The sequence below is a fragment of the Leucoraja erinacea genome, chromosome 6 (assembly GCF_028641065.1).
Source record: "Leucoraja erinacea ecotype New England chromosome 6, Leri_hhj_1, whole genome shotgun sequence".
NCBI classification, from domain to species: domain Eukaryota; kingdom Metazoa; phylum Chordata; class Chondrichthyes; order Rajiformes; family Rajidae; genus Leucoraja; species Leucoraja erinaceus.
Window position 1 is genome coordinate 54,995,888 of NC_073382.1, and position 24,900 is coordinate 55,020,787.

At 42.6% G+C, this 24,900-nt stretch overlaps 1 protein-coding gene across 4 annotated transcripts in view; it reads right to left on the reverse strand.

Annotated features, from left to right (window-relative positions):
• The window catches only part of LOC129698158 (LIM and senescent cell antigen-like-containing domain protein 1), a 115,497-nt gene that overhangs the window by 21,061 nt on the left and 69,536 nt on the right, over positions 1-24,900 (reverse strand). For all 4 annotated transcript variants that reach the window (XM_055637093.1, XM_055637094.1, XM_055637092.1 and 1 more), the window contains 4 exons: positions 16,248-16,407; positions 10,027-10,093; positions 4,813-4,933; positions 1,884-2,033 (listed from right to left, as the gene is read on the reverse strand). In XM_055637093.1, the coding sequence (XP_055493068.1) occupies positions 1,884-2,033; positions 4,813-4,933; positions 10,027-10,093; positions 16,248-16,407 (498 nt within the window). Of the gene's footprint in view, positions 1-1,883; positions 2,034-4,812; positions 4,934-10,026; positions 10,094-16,247; positions 16,408-24,900 lie in introns of those variants that run through there.

Below are 24,900 nucleotides of genomic sequence, written 5' to 3' on the forward strand. Positions count from 1 at the left end.
TAATTCATTTATTTTTCCTTCCCACATGTCGCTGTAAAATTTTAAACATATATAAATGGGCATTCTGTCCAAGAAAATCAAGTGCTCTTAAATTTATATCTCCAATAAGGACAGATTTGAATGGTGTAGCTTCTAATGCAAACCATATCAGATGCACAAATTCAGAAATTGTTTTGTATTTCCATTAAATGATTTGAGTAAGCATTAAGATGGTTATATCAGTTACTTTATAGATTAAACATTCTCAATAGGTTTGAGATGCACAGTTAACTCTATAGGATCAGTTAGAATTTCCTCAAGGTGTCCCAATTAGATTGTCTCATCATTCCATACAAGATGGTCGCAAGTACAGGTGCACAACCTTTTATCCAAAAGCTTTGGGACCAGACACTTGTCGGATTTCGGAATTTTTCGGATTTCCGAATGGAAGATTTTTAGCGTAGATTAGGTAGGTAGCGCGGGCGGCTTGAAAAGTCTGGAGCGGCTGCCTCCTCCCCGGAGACCGGGGAATCATTGTAAATCATTGCTTAAATGTTAGTCAGTTAGTTTGGAGGGATTTTATGTAGTGGGGGGGGGGGTGAAGGGGGAAACTTTAATTCTTAGTCCCCTACCTGGTCAGAGAGGCGGGTAGCGGGCAATGCCTTACCGGGTCGCCATGCAGTAAGCTCCGGAGCGCTATGGCCGCCGACTCCCAACATTATGGAGCTGGGGGCTGCGGGCATCCGGCCGCGGGCGCCACCGGTTGGAGCTCCGACCCCGGCAACTATACCCCTGGCTGCGAGGCGCTCCAAATCCAGCACCGCTCGTGGCCGGACGCCCGCAGCCCCAGCTCCGTGATGTTGGGAGTCGGCGGCGTCACAGCGCTGGGATACCAGCGGGGAGCGGGCAATGCCTTACCGGGTCGCCGTGCGGTAAGCTCCGGAGCGCTGTGGCTGCCGACACACAACATCGCGGAGCTGGGGCTGCGGGCGTCCGGCCGCGGGCCGCGATGGATTTGGAACGCCGCGCAGCCAGGGGTAGAGTTGCCGGGGTCGGAGCTACAACCGGCGCCGCCCGTTGCCGGACGCCCGCAGCCCCAGCTGGGAGTTGGCGGCCACAGCGCTGCGGAGCTTACTGCACGGTGACCCGGTAAGGCATTGACTGCTCCACGCCTCTCCGACCAGGTAGGGGACTAAGAATTAAAGTTTCCCCCTTCAACCCCCCCTTCACATAGAAGCCCTCCAAACTAACTGACTAACATTTAAGCAATGATTTACAGATGTTTAAGTGTCTCCCCGTTCTCCGGGGAGGAGGCAGCCGCTACAGTAGTACAGACCTGGGTTGACCGTGGGTCGTTTCGGGTCAAGTTTGGCGCCAAACGCGAGCTTTGGTGTGCAGACGACATCCTGGAAAAAATGGACGGTTTTCAGAGTTTTTCGGTTTCCGGAACTCCGGATAAAAGGTTGTGCACCTGTACCTCAAGACTCTGATCGTGTCTGGACGCACAGGAATAAAAGATCACTGGGAGTGATAGCCTGCCCCTCCTTAATGGTTATGTCTTTTAAGGACAGGTGTTTATTTCAACCTGGCTCTATGCATTCCTGTTGGATTGGTGATAAAAGGGAGTGAGTGCAAAGGAAAATGAAAAGCAAACACACATGCAGGGACGAGAAACAAGAAACCATGATAGCATGAGAGAGTAAATTTAAGATTAGAGAATTATTGCTGAAAGGAAACAGTATTTTCACTGTAAACAATTGTAAATCCTCCCCTCCTTTAACTACTTAAATCATTTACACAATGAATGACTCTGCCAAATCACGCACCAAGGCAATTATCCGTGACATAGATTTTCTAATGCACATCAGCTGAATCAATACATCAGGTACTGGAATTTTACTTACCCACAGTTTGCACAATTGAAATGATCAGGGTGATAAGGATCATTCTTGAATATAAGTGGGTGTTCATCGATAATGGCATGACATTTCTGGCAGATATATTTCCCCAGACCCCTGGCCTTTTCACGGTTATGGCATGGGCGGCAAAGATGCCTGAAAGTAGAAAGTTGTATTCCTATTAACAAACCATTTTATTCATTATTTACAATCAAGGTGGAAAAAAATGAAAATTTTTTTAATGCAGAATACAAAACTTAAAAATGTCCGAATCCAAAATGTTGGAGAAACTCAGTGGGTCAGATCGCATCTGTGGAGGGAATGGACAAGCAACTTCTCGGGCGGGCACCCTTCTTGGATCCCAACCCGAAAAGGCACCTGTCTATTCCCTCCACAGTTGCTGCCTGACGCTGCTGGGTTTAATTTAGTTTAGAGATACAACGCGAATACTTTTTATTCATGGATTATCTACCTTGTGAAATTTTATGTAGAAACTCGATGAAAACTTCGAGTTTCTACCTAATTCAGTGTATTCTTGGTGAAATACGAAATGCAAATTTGTTTTAGAAATTCTAATAATCTAGCCAATAGGAAGCATTTCAGTCAGAGTTTAGATTTTTGCATTCTTTACATCACCATAATATTTTTGGGATCAGTTTCATTTTCCAAAATTCACAAACCAGATGAAACTCCATGGTTCACAGTGCCATGGAACGGATTATTTTGTTTTAGTTATAATCTTCGTGCTTTGTGCCCCTCCCGAACATTTATCTAGACTAAAATAGGTATTAGCAGTCTATATTTACTTTTCTTCCCTCTCTTTGTGGAATGTAGAAAAGGAAATAGATTGTAAAATTCAATGCTCTCAAACTGCTAGGTGCTCTAAAGGATGTGGTCCATAGTTAGGAAAAGGAAGCATCTATTTCTGTAGAGGATAACACAGGCACAGCATGGGATGCTGTTCCCAAAGGAAGTGTTTCCTGCAAACCAACTGTTATCAAGCAGCTTTCAAAAAGTCGAATAAGACACCTTTTTCAGTAGTACAGCAAAACTGTATTATCTGCACAACAGATTATGACTGCTATATCAGGGCTCTTGCTTAACCTTTTTTTCCCTGTTGCCAGCCGGGCAACCTTGGCAGCTTTTTAGGTTGCCAAATGACAGTTTAGGTGGTCATTTAAGATGGATTGCATGACGCGTGTGATAATGTGCTCGGACGAAGTGCGTAGTTACCAGTCGGAATTATACTCAATGAAGCATTCACATATTATTTCTGCTTCAAATAAAGTCACAAACTAAACATTCACCAATCAAGACATGATATATCCCACAATGGCATGCAGCGAAATTATAAGACAGTATCTCAACTCTTTTTACACATTGCAATTAATGCAATTTCTAGTAGTTCTTTCCACTTCCAAACAAAAATGTGGTTGGATTATTCAGCGTATGATCAACCTGTGTCAATAATTCCTGGACCATGGTAACATATATGCGTACGTATAGTTGTGAATGTTGCTCATTAAATAACAGTACTGAAACTACATATTAAGAGCATTGATTTGCCGTTACAAATTAATTCTGTAATAACGTGTCAACGGTAGCAGTGACAATCGAACACTGCGGTTTATTCCGTTATCAAACATAGCCAATGTTCGCTCTGAAGACATTTCCAGGACAATAGGGCCAGGGAGGGGGGTATGTGTGAATCAGTGCAGGGTGGATAGATGGCGGGGGGGGGGGGGGGGGGGGGGGGGGGGGGGGGGGAAGGCAGTCGGTGCAGAATGGATGGATTGAGGAAGGTGAATTAGTACGTGTTGGTTGGAGTAGGTAAAATTGTTTCTGGTTTGCTTCTTGCCCTACCATGTTGCCCGTTTACCGTACATCATTATGGCAAACAGCACTTGCAGTCTACATCCACAATTCAGAATCATACTATCATAAACCGTGCTTTCTTTTGTCTGGCTAGTATCAACTGTTGCTTAGATCCAGATGTTTACTTCTTTGTTGGAGAGAATTTTAAGGAGTCCCTTTCCAGGGAAATCACAACAGAAGGTAACGGCCAAGAAATTCCCCCTAATTCCCACTACGAGAATAAATAGTACAGAAAGTAGTCTTTGACCGTGAATAAAGAAACCAGTTAACTTTGGCTTAAAGTATTATTGATATTTTGTGACCATCAAAAGTGTTGATTTATATCAGAGCAACCTGTCAAAAATAAAATTGTTGAACAGTGCATTTGAGGGATACATATTACTACACGTTATTAATAGATATTTTCCTTTTAGTTTCAGAACCTTATTTATCAATCAAAAGTCACACAAGTTAACATCCTCTTCAATTTTCCTCCATTGGTGGAGAAACAGCTTCCAACATCTTTGTATTTTTTAATGATGGTGAGAGAAATATTCTTTTTAATTTTTCCAACATCAATTGGGATACTGAGTCACAAAAGTCTGGAAAATGATTCTACTGTATTATAAGCAAAAAACATGTTTGGATGAGAGAAAATGTGTAGGAAAAACCTGCAGATGCTGCTTCACACCGAAGATAGACACAAAATGCTTAAGTAACTTAGCCAGGTCAGGCAGCATCTCTGGAAAAAGTATGTGACATTTCGGTTGGAACCCTTCTTCAGACTAAGAAGGGTTCCGGCATGAAACATCACCTTCTCCTTTTCTCCAGAGATACTGCCTGACCCACTGAGTTACTTCACAATATTGTGTCTATCAAATTGCTGGGCGACATTGCTCTCAAAGTTAGGTATAATTAACATATCCCAATTAATTTTACTCTCAATTATAAATTTCTATGACTCTTTTGCAAACAGATGCAAGGTAACATAATACCAAATGGAATCTCTTGTAAACATACATTTTTGTCTTTCGAGTACCATGTTTGTACCAATAATAGAAAGATCATCACAGATACCAACCTCCCAGCATTCTTTACAAATCCAATGTCTGCAAGAATCTGTTGGCAGAGGTCACAGCGGAAACATTCTGGATGCCAACTATTGTTCATGGCTTTAATCACTCGGCCAATAATGAACTCACCTGTAAAAAAAGACAGCGATAGTTTAGAAATATACTCGGACAATATTTTCATCCGATCCTTCCCTTACCCCAAACTTGAAATATGATTGTTATCTAAATATTTTGCTGTTGATGGCTGAACCTTGAAGGATAGAAAATAAATCTGCTTTTTTAAAAAAAAAGTTGAGACTTTTAATATCTAGGTCATTTTTTTGCATGGTCAAATTTGTTGAAAGTAGGCATGACATTTTCTGTGGCACCAAACGTTATTATAATCACTACCCATGAACTTGCCCAATTGGCTTTTAATTATCATTGTTCCCACCTCTGTCATTTCCCAGCCCAACCCCTTCAAACCCAGCCCCTCTCCCTATAGCCTTTGACGCCATGAATTTTGGTGTCATCCACAAATTTACTAATCATGCTACCTGCAGGTTGTCAAATATATTTTCAGCCATATGTGGATTGCCAATTCAAGAAAGTAAAATTATATGTTTTTAGTTCAAGGCCTGCGGAAAACCATAAATGGCTGCCATTTGTCACCCATTCCTAATTATCCTTGAATTAAGTTACCTGCTAGGGCACTCATAGCAGTTAAACGTGTTTTGCTCTGGAGTTATGTGTTGGATAACAAATTTCATCTCCACTACCTCCACCCCCAGAGAGCATTAGTAAACCAGTTTTAAAAAAAAATTAGAATCTTGTAGCTTCATAACCACCAGACTAATCTGAAGCCCAGTCTGAAGAACGGTACCAACACGAAACGGCACGTATCTATGTTCTCCAGGAATGATGCCTGGCCTGATGAGTTACCCTAGCACTTTGTGTCTTTTCTTGGTAAACTAGCATTAGCAGTTCCTTGTTCCTACACCAGAATAATCTACTTGTTCCAGAATATTTAATCAATCGAATTTAAAGTCAGTTTCAATTGTAGGATCCAAACCCGCATCTTCATTGTATTAGTTCAGTTTTCCAAAATAATAATCCATCTTCATAAACATTACATTACCGTACAACAATTCAAATAAATGAGAATTTCTAAGAGATTTCTTTCAGAGGGTAATGTAACTGGAAAATTTAGCACTCTGTGCTCTTAAGGTTAATGCAGACAATATTCCCCAACTGGGTAGAGTGTATCAGGGCTCGAAATTAGCAGTTGCCTGGGTGAGGCAGCATCTCTGGCGAATAGGAATGTGACGTTTCATGTTGGCAGCGGCGGCTGTAGTGCGGGGCAAAGATACGAGGAGCGGAGTGACGAAGGGTCGGTGCGAATGACGGGCCCCGAACAGCGGCAGCAGCGGCCGCGATCGTGGCTCCACCGCCTCCTCCTCCCCGCCCGGCGGAAGGAGGCCTCCCTCCCTCCTCCCAGCCTCGGCGTGCGAGAGGGGTTGTTTTGAAAGCGCCGTTGGCGGATTTGCAAGCAGCAGCCGCTATCGCCCTGATCGGCAGTGATTGCAGTGCGGGAGACTGGGATCGGCCCTGGCTGCGGATGGGGCGCAGGTCTGTGTCCAGGGCTTCGCTATAAGATCTTTGGCCAAGAGTGTATTGGCACGTCTCCCTCCTCCAATCACCGCGCTCTATCCTTAGACCCACCCACACTTCCGCCTCTGACCGACACCTCCCTCCTCCAATTATCGCGCTGAATCATCATGTCCCGCCCCCATTGCCTGCTGCCCTCAATCAGCGGTCCCACCCCCATTGTCTCGCGGAAAGCGGAGATTTCACCGGGTTTTAAAATCCGGATTACAAAAAAGGGACGATCGTCCCCCACCTCTCAAAACAGGGGGGAGGGAAGTGTCCCCCTCTGCCTGCCCCCCCCCCCCCGGGATTTCTGCCCCCCCCCCCGGGTTGTAGCTTACTTAAGTGCTCTATCAGTTGGCAAGTGGCCTCACTCTGGCAGTGGAGGAGGCAACTAGGAAGACAAGAGGCTTGGTTGCTTAATATTCAGAGGATAACGAAGATTGATGCTTCGTATACATGTGGCAATAGAGTAGGGAATAATCTTTCTACTTTGCCGTGGAGCAGGGATTGAGTTATATGATGTTTATGTAGAATATAAACTAATGCTGTAACTACTATCACAGAAAAAACCTGATAGTCAGGGAGGTTCTAAATCTCCAATAGATACATACAATTGTACTTAAGTTCTTATCCCTGTTTTTGAGTTTCTTTGTGACCTTCATCAGTCTTCACAAGCTCTATATGTTCCTACCAACCCGCTGTGAATATGTAAGCAACATTCAGCCCTTGGTAAATAACAATTGGTTTGACTCCTTTCCCCGTCATAATACATAAAGGATAGGAGTTGTTTTTGTTGTTGCAAAACCATGTTTTATGACTATCCAAGGATTACAGGCAAGCAGTTACATATGTGGCGGTGCACACATATTTAAAGTAAACTCTATGTGGTAATGACGAAGGCATTTATGTGCTTCTTTTCAATGCAAGATGCAAACATGATTAGTTTAATTATATAGCTGGCTCTAATTAGTGATGCAACTGTTCACTATAATTATAAATGTGATCATTCTCCTCAAATACATCAAAATATTGATTCTCCAGAACTCGTTCATATAGAGTGATACAGTGAGGAAACAGGCCCTTCGGCCCAACTTGCCCACATCGGCCAACATGTCCCAGCTACACTATTCCCACCCTCCAGCACTTGGCCCATATCCCTCCAAACGTGTCCTATCCATGTACCCGTCCAATTGCTTCTTAAATGTTGAGATAGTTCCTGCCTTAACTACCTCCTCTGGCAGCTTGTTCTTTACATCCACATCCCTTTGTGTGAAAAAGTTACATTGAAACATAGAAAATAGGTGCAGGAGTAGGCCATTCGGCCCTTCAAGCCTGCACCGCCATTCAATATGATCATGGCTGATCATTCAACTCAGAATCCTGTACCTGCCTTCTCTCCATACCCCCTGATCCCTTTAGCCACAAGGGCTACATCTAACTCCCTCTTAAATATAGCCATTGAACTGGCCTCAACTACCTTCTGTGGCAGAGAATTCCAGAGATTCACTACTCTCTGTGTGAAAAATGTTTTTCTCATCTCGGTCCTAAAAGATTACCCCTCCGATTCCTATTAAATCTTTTCCTCTTCACCTAGACCCAGCCTATTCATCCTCTGCCTATAGCTCAGACCCTCTGGTCCTGGCAACATCCTCGTAAATCTTCTCCGTACCCTTTCCAGCTTGACAACATCTTTCCTACAGCACGGTGCTCAGAACCGTACTCAATACTCTAAATGTTGCCTCACTCACTGAAAATAGATGCACATAATGGGTCAGATGATTTCAAAATTCAATGTCAGCACTAAAAGGGTCAGCAAACTAAATTAGCAAATTGTCTATATGGCCATTTTACTGTAAACAACATTTAAAGTGCAAGCTTCAAAATATCCTTCAGTTGAGGAACATTGAACTTGAAGGGTACAAGATGGTGCGGGAAATGTGACGACTTGTGTACAGCTTCAGTGTAATCTGCTCTCTTACACACGAATATGATTGTGCCTATGTATAGTATGATTTTTACTGAATATGCAAAAAAGGAATTTCGCTGTACCTAGGTGCCATTGACAATTGGCAATTCTAGTCTCTGTAGCTTAGGAATGATGAGGGTGCAGAAACAAACTACAAAGATTTCAGTAGGGCAGAGGCCCCGAGTTGTAAGAGACTGGAACTGTTTTTTACCTAGGGTGCAGGAGATTGGGAGGTAACCTTTACAGATAACATTTATTCAATCATGAGAGGCATAGGCAAGGTGGATGACCAGTGCTTTTCCCAGGTTAGGGGATTCTAAAACTAAGGTGCCTAGATGAAACAAGCGAAGGGTGATAGAGGTGGGTACAATGGTAGCGGAGGCATCAGTACAGAATCAAATGTCTCCAATCTCATCTATTGAGCTGCAACATGCGCATGTGTATTAAACGAAGCTCCAACATATTGTATGTTTCATTGTAGAAATCAACGAGAATTGGTGTTAAACTAAACATCCAAAAAAATCTCTTCTATTTTGGGAGATTCTGTGACACGCCATTCTGTCCCCACAATAAAAATCCACAGTAATGTGGAAAACTACACGAACATCAGAACCTGATGCACAGCCACGGCAGGACAATGCATTGTTAATTTACGTACACTTGCACAGCTCCTGTCCACATAAGATTAATATTTTAAAGTTGGAAATTAGTTCATGCTCTACCAAGCTGCATGGATCCTTGCCCTCCTGTATGTATTGGAGAGAAAGACTACCTCAGATAGGCATCTTAAAGCAAAACCTTTCAAATCATTGCAAAGATAAAGCTATCATTCACAGTAGTGGAACTCTAAACGAATGTCCACCACCGATTTTCCGGCACCCTTGGTTTGAGCTTCTCTGGATTATCCATTTTGCTGGGCCAACAGAGGTTACAGCTTCTAAGAGTAACCCAATAGTAATGGAACGGTCCGCCGAAGCAATTGAGGAGTTGATATATCAGCCCGCAAAGTTGGCCTCAGAGGTTGGCTATGGGAACGAATCTGCCGGCTCTGGCCGGGCCAGAGTTCCAAAGCCCCAACCGCGGGCGGCAAATTCGACCCACTGATCAACAAGGAAGTACCGATGAAGTTGAGATCTGTTATCTCAGCCGGTCTAGGTGCCACATCTTAGGGGGGAACTTATGTGGGGATTTCAAGTGTGCCCTTGTAATTTTGTTCAGATTAAAGGAGGTTCCAGACCACCTGTTGCTGAAAACATTAGTGATGGGTCTGTATCTCTGTTAATAGAGCTCTTGTACAGGGACCACTGGAACCAGGGATGTCCAAGATAACATTAAGGATTGCACCAGAGAGCCTCAAACATAGTGGCATTCCTGCAAGAGCACTGGGAATCTTCTGCCCATGACAGAACAGGTCATGGTGTGTTTTGACCAAACGGACCTGTATCAATGGCGAGGCAGCGAGACTGTGCAATTCATTATGAAAACTGAAGACTACCGCTTGGAAATCTACAACTAATTGCAGATAGAACTGCAAGTATGTACTTTAAGATTAACGTAAATAAATAATTGCAAGCAGACAGCATTCAAACTGTTGCAAAGAAAATATGTAAAATGTTAATTAACTCACCACACTGATGACAACAGGGTGCAAAAAGCATCTGAAAATCATGTTCGCAGTATTTTCGCCCTTCAAACTGTAACAAACGACATGTAATTATTATTTAACTAATTCTAATTCGATTTTGTCTTAAATTTTTAAAGTACGTTTTTAAAATTAAAATAAAGTCTTTGATTTTTTTTGTGCTGGTCTAAAAGGTGATAATAAGAAGTACTTTATGCTGAAAGCTATATTGTAATCTCCAAACATTTTCACCACTGTTATGTGTTCATGTATTTTGTTTCTCTGGCTCAAAGTCAAATACAAACACTCCCCGACTTAAGTAAGCATTATGTTCTGCAAAACCCTTACTCGTTAAATTTTACACAATCACAATCATCTTCAAACTAGGTAGAAACAAAGAACTGCAGATGCTGGTTAATATGTAAAAATGACACAAGATGCTGGAGTAACTCAGCTGGTCAGGCAACACGGATAGGTGGCGTTTCGGTTTGGGACTCTTCTTCAAACGTCGGATGAGTTACTCCAGCACTTTGTGTCTGTTCAGCTTAAAACAAGGCGCCATTGCTGCTGGTCCAGTTGACGAGGCTCACGTTGTGGACAGCGCTTTCTTCAGGCCGCCACCACCGACAGGACAGGCTCGGCTATAGTGGGGCTCCCTCCCCTCTTACCAGCCGCCACTTCTCCCTGTCAGCTCCCTGTCAGTCCACAACTCCCCCTCCACCACTCTCCACCACCGCCTCCCCCTCTCACAGTCGCTGACACCTTCCTTGACTCCGGGGAGAAGGAGGTGGCGGAGAGGGGAGGGACAAAGCGATGGCCAACAGAAAGAAGTGGCTGGCGAGAGGGGAGGGAGCCCCACAGAGACGGAGCGCATCCTGTCGGTGGGGGCAGCCTGAAGAAAGCGCTGCTGGCCAGGGGCTACAACCTGAGCCACAACAACAGCTACGTCAACCGGACCATGCGGCAACTGGTGAAGAAGGTGCTCGCTGGTGCACCTTATGGACAATGTTAGTGACTCAGCCAAGCGTCACTATCCACCGCCCTCCTTCTTGCTCACCTTCCGAGTAAGAAAGGTTTTGGCCCAAAACGTTGCCTATTTCCTTCGCTCCATAGATGCTGCTGCACCCGCTGAGAGTTTCTCCAGCATTTTTGTGTATTTAAATCCTGGTTACAGGTTGATAAAATGTTGTGGTCATGCACTTCAACTAAGATTGCAGCATTATTAATTTTTTTTGCGAAACATTTTTGTTTACTTGCAATGGGAATGGAGTTGATGTATAATAGCAAGATGGCCTTTCCTCAATTATGCACGATTTTGGTGTTTGCAGCACCATCTCCGAATCATAGAACACATTTGCTTTGGAGGTATATTTAACACATTGATACCTATAACCTCAGAACTGTTGCAAGAAAGAATGGTGTAGAGAATAACTAAATATACAAGGTGGCATTGGAAGGCAACAAAAAGGAAGCAATTTAATTATAATACATGATTCTGAAGGGAATAGACTGGGTAGTTGATGCCAAAGAATGTTCAAAATTATCAAAAACAAAAACAATTCAAACCTTATTTTACTTACATCTTCAAGAACTGGGCTTTTATTTAAAAGGCTCTGGACAGGTACATGGATAGGAAATGCTAAGAGGAATATGGGCCTAATGCAGGCAGGCGGGATGAGTGTAGATGAAGCATCCTGTTTGGCATGGGCACATTCGCTGAAAGGCTTGTTTCCGTGCTGTCCGACCAGGCATTTAAATATTTAATTGAGCAACCACTCATTACTAAAGCACCATAATAGCATATATTAATCCTAAAACCTATCATAGTTTCAACATTGGGACAAGCAGCATCTCTGGATAGAAGGAATGGGTGACGTATCGGGTTGAAACCCTTCTTCAGACTGAGAGTCAAGGGAGATTTGGAAGGGTAATGTGTGCAAACGAGATATCAAAAGAGATGATGTTCAAGGAAAATGTAGAATAGATCATTGTTAGCTGGGAAAATGTGACATTTTCCTTGCTTTATCTCTTTTGATGCCTTGTTTTCACACATTACCCTTCCATATCTCTGTTTCCCTCTCCCGACTCTCAGTCTGGTCTCGACCCGAAACATCACCCATTCCTTCACTCCAGAGATGCTGTCTGTCCTGCTGAGTTACTCCAGCATTTTATGCCTACCTTTGATTGAAACCAGCATCTGCAGTTCTTTCCTACACATCTATAGTTCCTTCCTACACATAGTTTCTACATTTTTGTTTGTTGCACTCAGTAGGTGGTGCCTTGACAACATGTTGGTGTTTAAAGCAATATACTTTTATTAGTCATATAGGTTTGTAAGCAAGCTGTTTCATAGTCAGTCAATACTGTTGGTCAATAGCACACCCCGTTTTCTCTTATGGTTTTCCTTTTAAAACTCATCTGAATTACATAGAAACATAGAAAATAGGTGCAGGAGTAGGCCATTAGGCCCTTAGAGCCTGCACCGCCATTTGATATGATCATGGCTGATCATCCAACTCAGTATCCCATCCCTGCCTTTTCTCCATACCCCCTGATCCCTTTAGCCACAAGGGCCACATCTAACTCCCTCTTAAATATAGCCAATGAACTGGCCTCAACTACCTTCTGTGGCAGAGAATTCCACAGATTCACCACTCTCTGTGTAAAATAAATTTCCTCATCTCGGTCCTAAATGTCTTCCTTAAACTGTGACCCCTAGTTCTGGACTTCTCCAACATCGGGAATAATATTCCTGCATCTAGCCTGTCCAACCACTTAAGAATTTTGTAAGTTTCTATACGATCCCCCCCTCAGTCTTCCGAATTCCAACGTGTACAAGCCGAGTCTATCCAGTCTTTCCTCATATGAAAGTCCTGCCATCCCAGGAATCAGTCTGGTGAACCTTCTCTGTACTCCCTCTATGGCAAGAATATCTTTCCTCAGATTAGGAGACCAAAACTGTACGCAATACTCCAAGCGTGGTCTCACCAAGACCCTGTACAACTGCAGTAGAACCTCCCTGCTCTTATACTATAATCCTTTTGCTATGAATGCTAACATACCATTTGCTTTCTTCACTGCCTGCTGCACCTACATTCCTATTTTCAATGACTGGTGTACCATGACACCCAGGTCTCGTTGCATCTCCCCTTTTCCTAATCGGCCACCATTCAGATAATAGTCTACTTTCCTGTTTTTGCCGCCAACGTGGATAACCTCACATTTATCTACATTATACTGCATCTGCCATGCCTTTGCCCACTCACCCAGCCTATCCAAGTCACCTTGCAGCCTCCTAGCATCCTTCTCACAGCTAACACTGCCCCCCAGCTTCGTGTCATCCCCAAACTTGGAGATGTTGCATTCAATTCCCTCATCCAAATCATTAATATATATTGTAATTAGCTGGGGTCCCAGCACTGAGCCTTGCGGTACCCCACTAGTCACTGCCTGCCATTCTGAAAAGGACCCGTTTACTCCTACTCTTTGCTTCCAGTCTGTCAGCCAGTTCTCTATCCACATCAATACTGAACCCCCAATACCATGTGCTTTAAGTTTGTATGCTAATCTCTTATGTGGGACCTTGTCGAAAGCCTTCTGAAAGTACAGATATAACACATCCACTGGTTCTCCCTTATCCACTCTACTAGATACATCCTCGAAAAAGTCTATAAGATTCGTCAGACATGATTTACCTTTCATAAATCCATGCTGACTTTGTCCAATGAACTCACCACTTTCCAAATGTGCTGCTATCCCATCTTTAATAACTGACTCCAGAATTTTCCCCACCACCGATGTTAGACTAACTGGTCTGTAATTCCCCGTTGTCTCTCTCCCTCCCTTTTTAAAAAGTGGGGTTACATTAGCTACCCTCCAGTCCTCAGGAACTACTCCAGAATCGAAAGAGTTTTGAAAAATTATCACTAATGCATCCACTATTTCTGCGGCTACTTCCTTAAGTACTCTGGGATGCAAGTTATCCAGCCCTGGGGATTAATCGGCCTTTAATCCATTCAATTTACCTAACACCACTTCCCGGCTAACCTGGATTTCACTCAATTCCTCCATCTCATTTAACCCCCAGTCCCTTGCTATTTCCGGCAGATTTTTTTATGTCTTCCTTAGTGAAGACAGAACCAAAGTAATTATTCAATTGGTCTGCCATGTCCTTGTTCCCCATGATTAATTTGCCTGTTTCTGACTGCAAGGGACTTACATTTGTTTTAACTAATCTTTTCTTCTTGACATATCTATAAAAACTTTTGCAGTCAGTTTTTATGTTCCCTGCCAGTTTTCTTTCATAATCTATTTTCCATTTCCTAATTAAGCCTTTTGTCCTCCTCTGCTGGACTCTGAATTTCTCCCAGTCCTCTGGTAGGCTGCTTGTTCTGGCTAATTTGTACGCATCATCCTTCGCTTTGATACTATCCCTGATTTCCCTTGTTATCCACGGATGTACTACCTTCCCTGATTTATTATTTTTCCAAACTGGGATGAACACTTGTTGTAGTTCATCCATGCAGTTTTTAAATGCCTTCCATTGCATATCCACCGTCAACCCTTTAAGAATCATTGGCCAGTCTATCTTGGCCAATTCACGTCTCATACCCTCAAAGTCACCTTTCTTTAAGTTCAGGAACCTTGTTTCTGAATTAACAATGTCACTCTCCATCCAAATGAAGATCTCAACCATATTATGGTCACTCTTGCCCAAGGGGCCACGCACAACAAGACTGCTAACTAACCCTTCCTCATTGCTCAATACCCAGTCTAGAATAGCCTGCTCTCTCGTTGGTTCTTCTACATGTTGGTTTAGAAAACTATCCCGCATACATTCCAAGAAATCCTCTTCCTCAGCACCCCTGCCAATTTGATTCACCCAATCTATATGTAGATTGAAGTCACCCATTATAATGTTTTTACCTTTGTTGCACGCGTTTCTAATTTCCTGTTTGATGCCATCCCCATCTCCACTACTACTGTTAGGTGGCCTGTACACCACTCCCACTAGCGTTTTTTGCCCCTTAGTGTTTCGCAGCTCTACCCATATCGATTCCACATCCTCCAAGCTAATGTCCTTCCTTTCTATTGCGTTAATCTGCTCTCTAACCAGCAACGCTACCCCGCCACCTTTTCCTTTCTGTCTATCCCTCCTGAATATTGAATATCCCTGGATGTTCAGCTCTCAGCCTTGGTCACCCTGGAGCCATGTCTCCGTGATCCCAACTATATCATATTCATTAATAACTATCTGCACATTCAACTCATCCACCTTATTACGAATGCTCCTTGCATTGTTCAATAACTTCAATTTTCTGAAAATATATATTTATTAACTTGAAAAGTCTGCTGTATTAAAAATGTCCAAATTATAAAATAAACTAGACTGCTTGACCACATTCCATCCCATTCCTGGGTTCTGGAAACACTGGAACAACCTATAAACACACATCCATTCTTGTTCAGCCTGGAGAGCCACAATGCCTGCTGTCTAGTTCTTTTCAGCTTCATTCTTCACCATATCCAGAGAGGTTCTCAAACCTCAGCAGAGAGTCCGACAGATTGCAGGTGACACCTCAGCCATATGCCAAACATCATTAAAGAGTTTAGCTAAGCATACTTTTCTCTCTTTCAATGTACACGTGTTCAGTTTAGTTTAGAGATACAGCCTGGAAACAGGCCATTCGACCCGCCGAGTCCATGCCAACCAACGATCACCCCATACACTAACACTATCCTACACACGATGGACAATTTACAATTTTACTGGTCAATTAACTTACTAACCTGCACATCTTTGGCGTGTGGGAGGAAATTGGAGCACCCGTAGTAAGCCCACGTGGTCATGGGGAGAACGTATAAACTTCGTACAGACAGTGGCCATAGTCAGGATCAAACCCAGATCTCTGGCACTGTAAAGCAGCAACTCTACCACTGGGCCACTGGGTTTAATTAACGGTAGCTTACTGTTTAATATTTACTTTGTACTTTTCTTTTTTTTTTCTTAAAAGCAATTACAACAGTTTGATTTTCTCTGCCTATCATCTGAGGCCAGGTCACCACATGTAGATTGTTCCACCTGGGGCAATCCAGCAAAGAAAGACTCACCAAAGTCAAATGATGATACGATGAAATACTTGCAACTCGGGAAACAATCTGCATTATTGGGAAATTCATTAATTCAAGACTTAATGGAGTGAGCAGTCATCCTGCAATCTACTCACCTCATAGAACAGGCCTTCTGGGAACTGCTGGAAGCATTGAGCACATACAAAACACTGCTCATGATACAACTCTCCGTTGCTGTTCACAATCCTCTCCGCTGGTTCAAAGCCACTTTTGCATCGCTCGCACATGGCATTAGCCAGAGCATTTGCCATGTTGCTGAAATAAAGTTAAAAGGAGAACATGTTAAGATTTAGGCTTCAAGGCTGCAGCACTGTCCAAAATGTCAGCCATGCGGCTTTAAAAAGATTTAGCATGGAAGATGAATGATTAAGTGATTTTTAACTTCTACCCATTTATGTGAAGTGAAATAAGAATTCAGAAACCTTGCACACTATTAAAAAGGGATTGCTATTAAATATCGTTTACCAGATTAAATACAATTTCCAGACATCCTGGCATTTAAAAAATATAACCCAAAGTTTTAGAGCCCCAACATGTATGTTACTAGATCAAAATCTAACATACACGATGTGTAATATAAATGTAATTGAAAAAGAAAAACAAATTTACCACAACATTTGGAAACAGTTGGTCTTGCTATCTGCCAACATTAATTTACCTTGGAATCTTATTCAATATTGAGTACCTGTTTAAAGCTAAATGTAACTCCTGATAATTTTCTCTGTTGGCAGTTTCTCTCTCCTTGGAATTTAGCTTTGAATATGATGATTACAGAAAGAGACTAATGAGGATGTTATATGTGTGCATTGGTTCGAGGGTATGAAATGAAATATCATAATATAGCCTGCCCTTGATACTTCCAGCAGTCTTAAATCAAATCATCTCAATGTGATGAACGTCTTTTGCTTTTGAAATTAAGCAATGCAAGATAGAGAAATTACAGTTTAATGGGAGATTTATTATCAATATGTGATCTTCAGACTGTCTTACGGAATCTGCCAATTGAAACATTAGCATAGAAACTTTTTTTTTCCAATAACTAAGGTGAAGGTTGCTTTATAACCACCTGTGCGAAGAGCAAGAAATCTACAAGAATGATTACACAGACCATGTCGGACCCGCCAGATTTTTTTTGTTTTGTAATGTTCATTTAAGGAAATTCAGATGGATCATGTTTCAAGTGCGTTATGCTCTGTGCCAAATTTCCCAACCTACAGTCTGCCACAGCAATGTTTAACCCCAAGGGAAAGTGATACAAGATAAATGTGCTTTGCTAATGTTTCAATGGCAGATTCTGTAAGACAGTCTGAAGATCACCATTCCACCAAAGTTGATGAAAACCTGACTGAGTTGATAAAGAGACAAAGTACAGGGACTTTTAGATGTCTTGAATAAAGATATCCATTAGAGGTCCAATAAATGAATAGATTATTTAGATTTCCACAATCTGCAGTATTTTATGCATTACAATAAAAGACAATTATGTAATATCGAATTCATTCTTTCTACTGTAGGATTAAATTTATTCTTTGTATAATATGCTCAAAATTTACAGTGTGCTTCATTTTTGTGATTACTATCATCATTTTGACTACAAAAATTAGATACTTGGAAAAGATCCAAAATACCAACCTCCAACATATCCTCATTTACATATAAACTTAAAAGTATTCCAAATACAGCATCAAGTATTATCACCCAGGCTATGAATCAGGACTTTCATGCTTAGATACACTCTTGGGGGGAAATAAATTGATTATAGTGCTCATTTTAAGGCAATGTGAACAGCCATAATCAGACGTGTTTATAGCATGTACAACAGGTCAAATAGAACAATTGACAACTTCTAGTTTGGCACTACACTAAAGTATCAGGTTAATTGCTGGCATAACATGCAACGTTGTACAAAATTAACTGTATAATGCTCTGCGTGAATTAAACGATCACGGATGTTTCAAGATACTGAAACGATATTAGTACTGTAAAAAGCCGAGGTAAATCACTTACAATCTAGCATAAAAGTCACAGAATTCTTTATATATTTTTATATCACTCTGTCTTCTCTGTGGCTTAGACACAGCTTTCTCATTCTCGCTGCTTTCAACAAATTCTGAGCCACCATTGATAGTGGTCTGAAGGAGTTCCTGTCGAATTGTGCAGGCCATTGCTTCTTCTCCGAGAAAAAGTATTCTATTAAAATGATCCAAAGACCTAATACAGTCTGAATCTAAAGATAATCCGAGCAGAGAAAGTATTCTGCACAAGCCACAAAAGTTGGCTGATAATTGTTGTACTATGTTTCTCCAAAGCCACGTAAACTTTTTCCAACCTTCAGAGAGAAGAGTCAGTATAACCTTCTGTGGATATGTTTCAGCTTCAAATTAGGAGTTCAGCCAAAAGGAAGGTCAGAATAGAACTGATGTGATGCATGGGATTGCATAGCAATGGCATGAGGTAGCATCGCTCAGTTTGGTATTACTGTTTTAACATGTTTATGAGAATTGACGGTTTGGTTCATTTTGTCAACTCGCTAGGAGATCATGCAAATGCAAAGAAAAAGTGGCTAGTTGTATTTATCATCCCACTGGCCCCAAAATAACATTTCTGTACATGAATATATCTAATTTTGACTTGCACTAAAAAATCAGTGAATATGATCATGACCCATATGTTTCTGCACACAATCTCCAGAAAACATTCTATTCCTATACCTTCAAATTCATAATGGTTCAAAGCTTATATAATTTAGTTCATCTTTGAAACATTCAACATCTCATATTAATTTGGGATAGACAGAATTTGGGAATCCATATAAAGAATACAATAAAATTGATTCTATCGAATTACATGTGTAAGCTTTGCATAGAAAATTATTTTTTAACACTAAAATATATAATTTTATGAACATTATCAGACAACAATAACATCAGGAATAACAAATATATACAGTCATATTTTCAAAAAATGCTTCATATCAACAAAGTTTCTTTTAACCGGCTCTAATGTAAATCAATATTTTGCCTCGGAACCGTCTATTTACAGATTTACAAATTTTGTTTGAGAAAACTTTAAACAGTAGCCAGATTAGTTCCAGCGCCTCCTGAATATTTCTTCTTCTTCCACAAATAGGCACACAAGGCAGTCACATTTCCAAACTAGGAGCTCAATGATAGCAGCTGCTTAAAATGGTTTAATTTGGAATAACTGCCTATTGGCCTGCTTTAAAAGAGGGTATTTGCAGCTATGGTGTCATTGTCACATTAACCAGAATCAAATTACCAGACAATCCTAATCCAAAGATTTGCTCCAATGAATTTGTTTTTAATCAATACTATTCCTTACTATAGCTATGGACATTCAATACGCAAGTAGCAACAAACTAATTATACTTAGAAATGCACTCCAGCATCATTAGATTCAAGATTCAAGAGAGTTTTATTGTCATGTGTCCGAGATAGGACAATTAAATTCTTGCTTTGCCTCAGCACAAACAAAGAAACATAGAAACATTGAAAATAGTTGCAGGAGTAGGCCATTCGGCCCTTCGAGCCTGCACCGCCATTCAATATGTTCATGGCTGATCATCCAACTCAGTATCCTGTACCTGCTTCTCTCCATACCCCTGATCCCTTTAGCCACAAGGGCCACATCTAACTCCCTCTTAAATATAGCCAATGAACTGGCCTCAACTACATTCTGTAGCAGAGAATTCCAGAGATTCACCACTCTCCGTGTGAAAAATGTTTTTCTCATCTCAATCCTAAAAGATTTCCCCTTTATCCTTAAACTGTGACCCCTTGTTCTGGACTTCCCCAACATCGGGAACAATCTTCCTGCATCTAGCCTGTCCAACCCCCCTAAGAATTTTGTAAGTTTCTATAAGATCCCCCCTCAATCTTCTAAATTCTAGCGGGTACAAGCCGAGTCTATCCAGTCTTTCTTCATATGAAAGTCCTGACATTCCAGGAATCAGTATGGTGAACCTTCTCTGTACTCCCTCTATGGCAAGAATGTCCTTCCTCAGATTAGGAGACCAAAACAGTACGCAATACTCCAGGTGTGGTCTCACCAAGACCCTGTACAACTGCAGTAGAACCTCCCTGCTCCTATTCTCAAATCCTTTTGCTATGATTGCCAACATACCATTCGCTTTCTTCACTGCCTGCTGCACCTGCATGCCTACTTTCAATGACTGGTGTACCATGACACCCAGGTCTCGTTGCATCTCCCCTTTTCCTAATCGGCCGCCATTCAGATAATAGTCTACTTTCCTGTTATTGCCACCAAAGTGGATAACCTCACATGAATACAGAACAGATCAGTGTGTCCATATACCATTGTATAAATATATACACACATGAATAAATAAAACAGATAAAGTGCAAATAAACTGATAATGGGCTATTAATGTTCAGAATTTTGTTTGAGTTGAGTTCAATAGCCTGATGGCTGTGGGGGAGATGCTGTTTGTGAACCTGGACGTTGCAGTCTTCAGGCTCCTGTATCTTCTACCTGAAGGTAGTGGGGAGATGAGTGTATGGCCAGGATGATGTGGGTCCTTGATGATGCTGCCAGCCTTCTTGAGGCAGCGACTGTGTTAGATCCCCTCGATGGTAGGGAGGTTAGAGCTGATGATGGACTGGGCAGTGTTTACTACTTTTTGTAGTCTTTTTCGCTCCTGGGCACTCAAGTTGCCGAAACAAGCCACGATGCAACCGGTCAACATGCTCTCTACTGTGCACCTGTAGAAGATAGAGAGAGTCCTCCTTGACATGCCGACTCTTCATAATCTTCTCAGGAAGTAGAGGCGCTGATGTGCTTTCTTTATAATTGTATCAGTGTTCTCGGACCAGGAGAGATCTTCAGAGATGTGCACACCCAGGAATTTGAAGCTCTTGACCCTTTCCACCATCAACCCATTGATATAAACGAGACTGTAGATCCCCATCCTACCCCTTCCAAAGTCCACAATCGGTTCCTTGGTTTTGCTGGTGTTGAGGGCCAGGTTATTGTGCAGGAACCATTTGGTCAGTCAGTCGATCTCTCTTCTATACTCTGACTCGTCCCCATCAGTGATACGTCCCACAACAGTGGTGTCATCAGCGAACTTGATGATGGTGTTCGCATTATGACCGGCTACGCAGTCATGAGTATAGAGTGAGTACAGCAGGGGCTGAGCACGCAGCCTTGAGGTGCTCCCGTGCTGACTGTTATCGAGGCTGACACTTTTCCACCAATTCGAACAGTCTGTGGTCTGTGAATGAGGAAGTCGAGGATCCAATTGCAGAGTGATACGCAGAGACCCAGTTCTGAGAGTTTGATAACCAGCTTGGAGGGGATGATTGTATTAAATGTCGAGCTGTAATCAATGAATAACAGCCTGACATATGAGTTTTTTTCATGAGTTTCATTATACAAGAGCCAAGTCATATTTTCAGTACAAACCAAGGTAACGTCAAAGTGTCCTTTTATAAATGAGACCCACATCTGCCAATCAAGGAATTCATGGCATTGTTAAAAATGTGATGCTTTTAACTCTTAGCTAACACCACTAACAGCTCATTTGTTGCACACATCTGCAAGATCATGCTGTGTGAAAATCTGTTGCCATCAACTCCAACATTACAGAACTACATACAGTCCCCAGGTTATGAGCACTCAACATATGGACAGCCCTACAAATGAACGAGCTCTTGTAATATTATTACATTCAAAAGCCCAGCACACACATACACATTCATCCCAGAACTACTTTCTTCTCTCACTCCACTTTTAGTAATTGTTCTTGTGCCTTGCGTGTTTTTGATATTTTCATTAAAATACTGTGGAGGTATGTTTACCAGAGAGTGACTTGTGTATTTTCTGACTGCAAGGAAGCGTTGGGATGTAAAATCATGAGTATTTGTGATCCCTTGGATGGAGAGGGTTAAAGGGATCGCATGGGAAATAGAGGGCAACCAGAGAATGGCTACGGAGCTGCAGTGGATTCTAGCCAAAAGGGAACCTTGTGTGGATATTCTAAAGTAACCTGCTGTACGTTTTACAAACAGATGCATTTTGATGTCTATATTACTAAAAGTCTCATCATGTCCACTTACTGTTGTACTGTATATTGATTTTAGAAAAAACGCTGACACTTACAGCTGTGATTTTTGGCCATCTTACTCAAAGTCCCCCTCCGCTGCGCAGGACAAGAGGATTTTTCCCATCGATGGAAACTAATTTATTAGTGTTTAAAAATGTTGAGATTCTCTCTCCTGAAGGCCACGCCCCTTCCGGAGGGACTATAAAACCTGGAAGTGTTGAGTGCCTCAGTCAGTCTCTGCAAGACGGGGGAGCGAGAGGGTCACATCTCTCAGTTTGAGCTGTGAAAAACACTGAACTGTCTATTAAACTGTGAGTGTGGTTTTACTGACCTTGAGTGCCCTTAATGTGGTTTGAAAAGGAAAATGTGGTTGGTTTGAAAAAGCACAACAAATGGTTGGTGGTGGTTGGTTTGAAATGGCAAATGATTAAAAGTCTAAACTTGGCAACTTCCTGTTTGCACTGTATATTGATTTTAGATAAAACGCTACCACTTACGGCTGTGATTTTTGGCCATCTTACTCAGTCCCCCTCCGCTCATCAGGTGCAGAGGATTCTTCCCATCAATGAAAAATAAAAGTGTGTTATTAGTGTTTAAAAAATGTTGAGAATCTCTCTCCTGTCAATCATGCCATGAAGGCCATGCCCCTTCCAGTGGGAGGGGGAGGGATTATAAAACCCAGAAGTGTGGGTGTGGCTCAGTCTCTGCAAGATGGGGGAGGGAGAGGTCACGGCTCTGTCTGAGCTGTGAATCAACTGAACACACTGAATGTCTACTGAACTGTGAGTGTGGTGTTTATGTGGTGTTTTGTGTGGTTTTATGGTGTTTTCACTCTACTTGAAATGGTATGAAACTGCTATTGAATGTGGTGGCCTTGCACCCTGCATGAAATGGTATGAAACTGCACTGAATTTGGTGGCCTTGCACCCTGCTTGAAGTGGCATGAAACCGCATTTGAATTTGGTGGCCTTGCACCATGCCTGTGTCTCCCTAGAATGGGAAAAATAGCGACGATCCCCTACTTACGTAAGAATGCTGTTCATCGATTACAGCTCAGCATTCAACACCATTATACCATCAAAACTGATCACCAAACTCGGTAACCTGGGCATCGACCCCTCCCTCTGCAACTGGATACTGGACTTTCTAACCAACAGACCCCAGTCTGTTAGGTTAGACAAGCACACCTCTTCAACCCTCACCCTGAACACCGGCGTTCCACAGGGCTGTGTGCTGAGCCACCTCCTCTACTCCCTCTTCACCTACGACTGCACACCTGTACATGGTACTAACACCATCATCAAGTATGCAGATGATACAACGGTGATTGGCCTCATCAGCAACAACGATGAGTCGGCCTACAGGGAGGTGGTCCAGCACTTAGCAGCATGGTGCGCTGACAACAACCTGGCCCTTAACTCCAAGAAGACCAAGGAGCTCATTGTAGACTTCAGGAAGTCCAGGAGCAGCATGCACACCCCCATCCACATTAACGGGACGAAGGTGGAACGTGTTTCTAGCTTCAGGTTCCTGGGAGTCAACATCTCCGATGACCTCTCTTGGACCCACAATACCTCAACTCTGATCAAGAAGGCTCACCAGCGTCTCTTCTTCCTGAGGAGACTGAAGAAGGTCCATCTGTCTCCTCAGATCCTGGTGAACTTCTACCGCTGCACCATCGAGAGCATCCTTACCAACTGCATCACAGTATGGTATGGCAACTGCTCTGTCTCCGACCGGAAGGCATTGCAGAGGGTGGTGAAAATTGCCCAACTCATCACCGGTTCCTCGCTCCCCTCCATTAAGTCTGTCCAAAGCAAGCGTTGTCTGTGGCGGGAGCTCAGCACCGCCAAGGACTGCTCTCACCCCAACCATGGACTGTTTAACCTCCTACCATCCGGGAGGTGCTACAGGTCTCTCCGTTGCCGAACCAGCAGGTCGAGGAACAGCTTCTTCCCGGCGGCTGTCACTCTACTCAACAACGTACCTCGGTGACTGCCAATCACCACCCCCCCCAGACACTTATTATTATTTATTCAAATCATTTGCTATGTCGCTCTTCCAGGGAGATGCTAAATGCATTTCGTTGTCTCTGTACTGTACACTGACAATGACAATTAAAATTGAATCTGAATCTGATGCTTGAAGCGGCATGAAACTGCACTTGAATTCGGTGGCCTTGCACCCTGCCCGAAATGGTAGTAAACTGCATTTGAATTTGGTGTCCTTGCACTCTGCTTGAAATGGAATTTCATGGCATAGCCGTGAGCCCACCAGCCGTGAGTGAGCTGCCAGCACATCAGGCTTGAGTGACTGAGCTGCCACCCCAAGAATCCATTTGGCCCACAATGTCCATACTAGCCCTCTGGAAACCAGTCCCTTCAGCCCACAACACCCATACTAGTGCACCAGAAAGCCACCCCCACTGGCCACCAATATTGGAATTGGTGAAGAGGTGGAATATTGCATTGGGGGACCAGCTCTCCCGTGTGAAAACTTAGTCTAGTATTTTACTATGAATTGTCAACCGTAAAAGATTGCCAGGTACAACACAGTCTGGGGGGCGCTGGGGAGTTGGGACTTCACCCTGGGCCTGGGTCGTGACCGGTGCCAAGGGAAACTGCGAGACATACTGTGGATAGAGCTGCCTGCAACTGAATGGG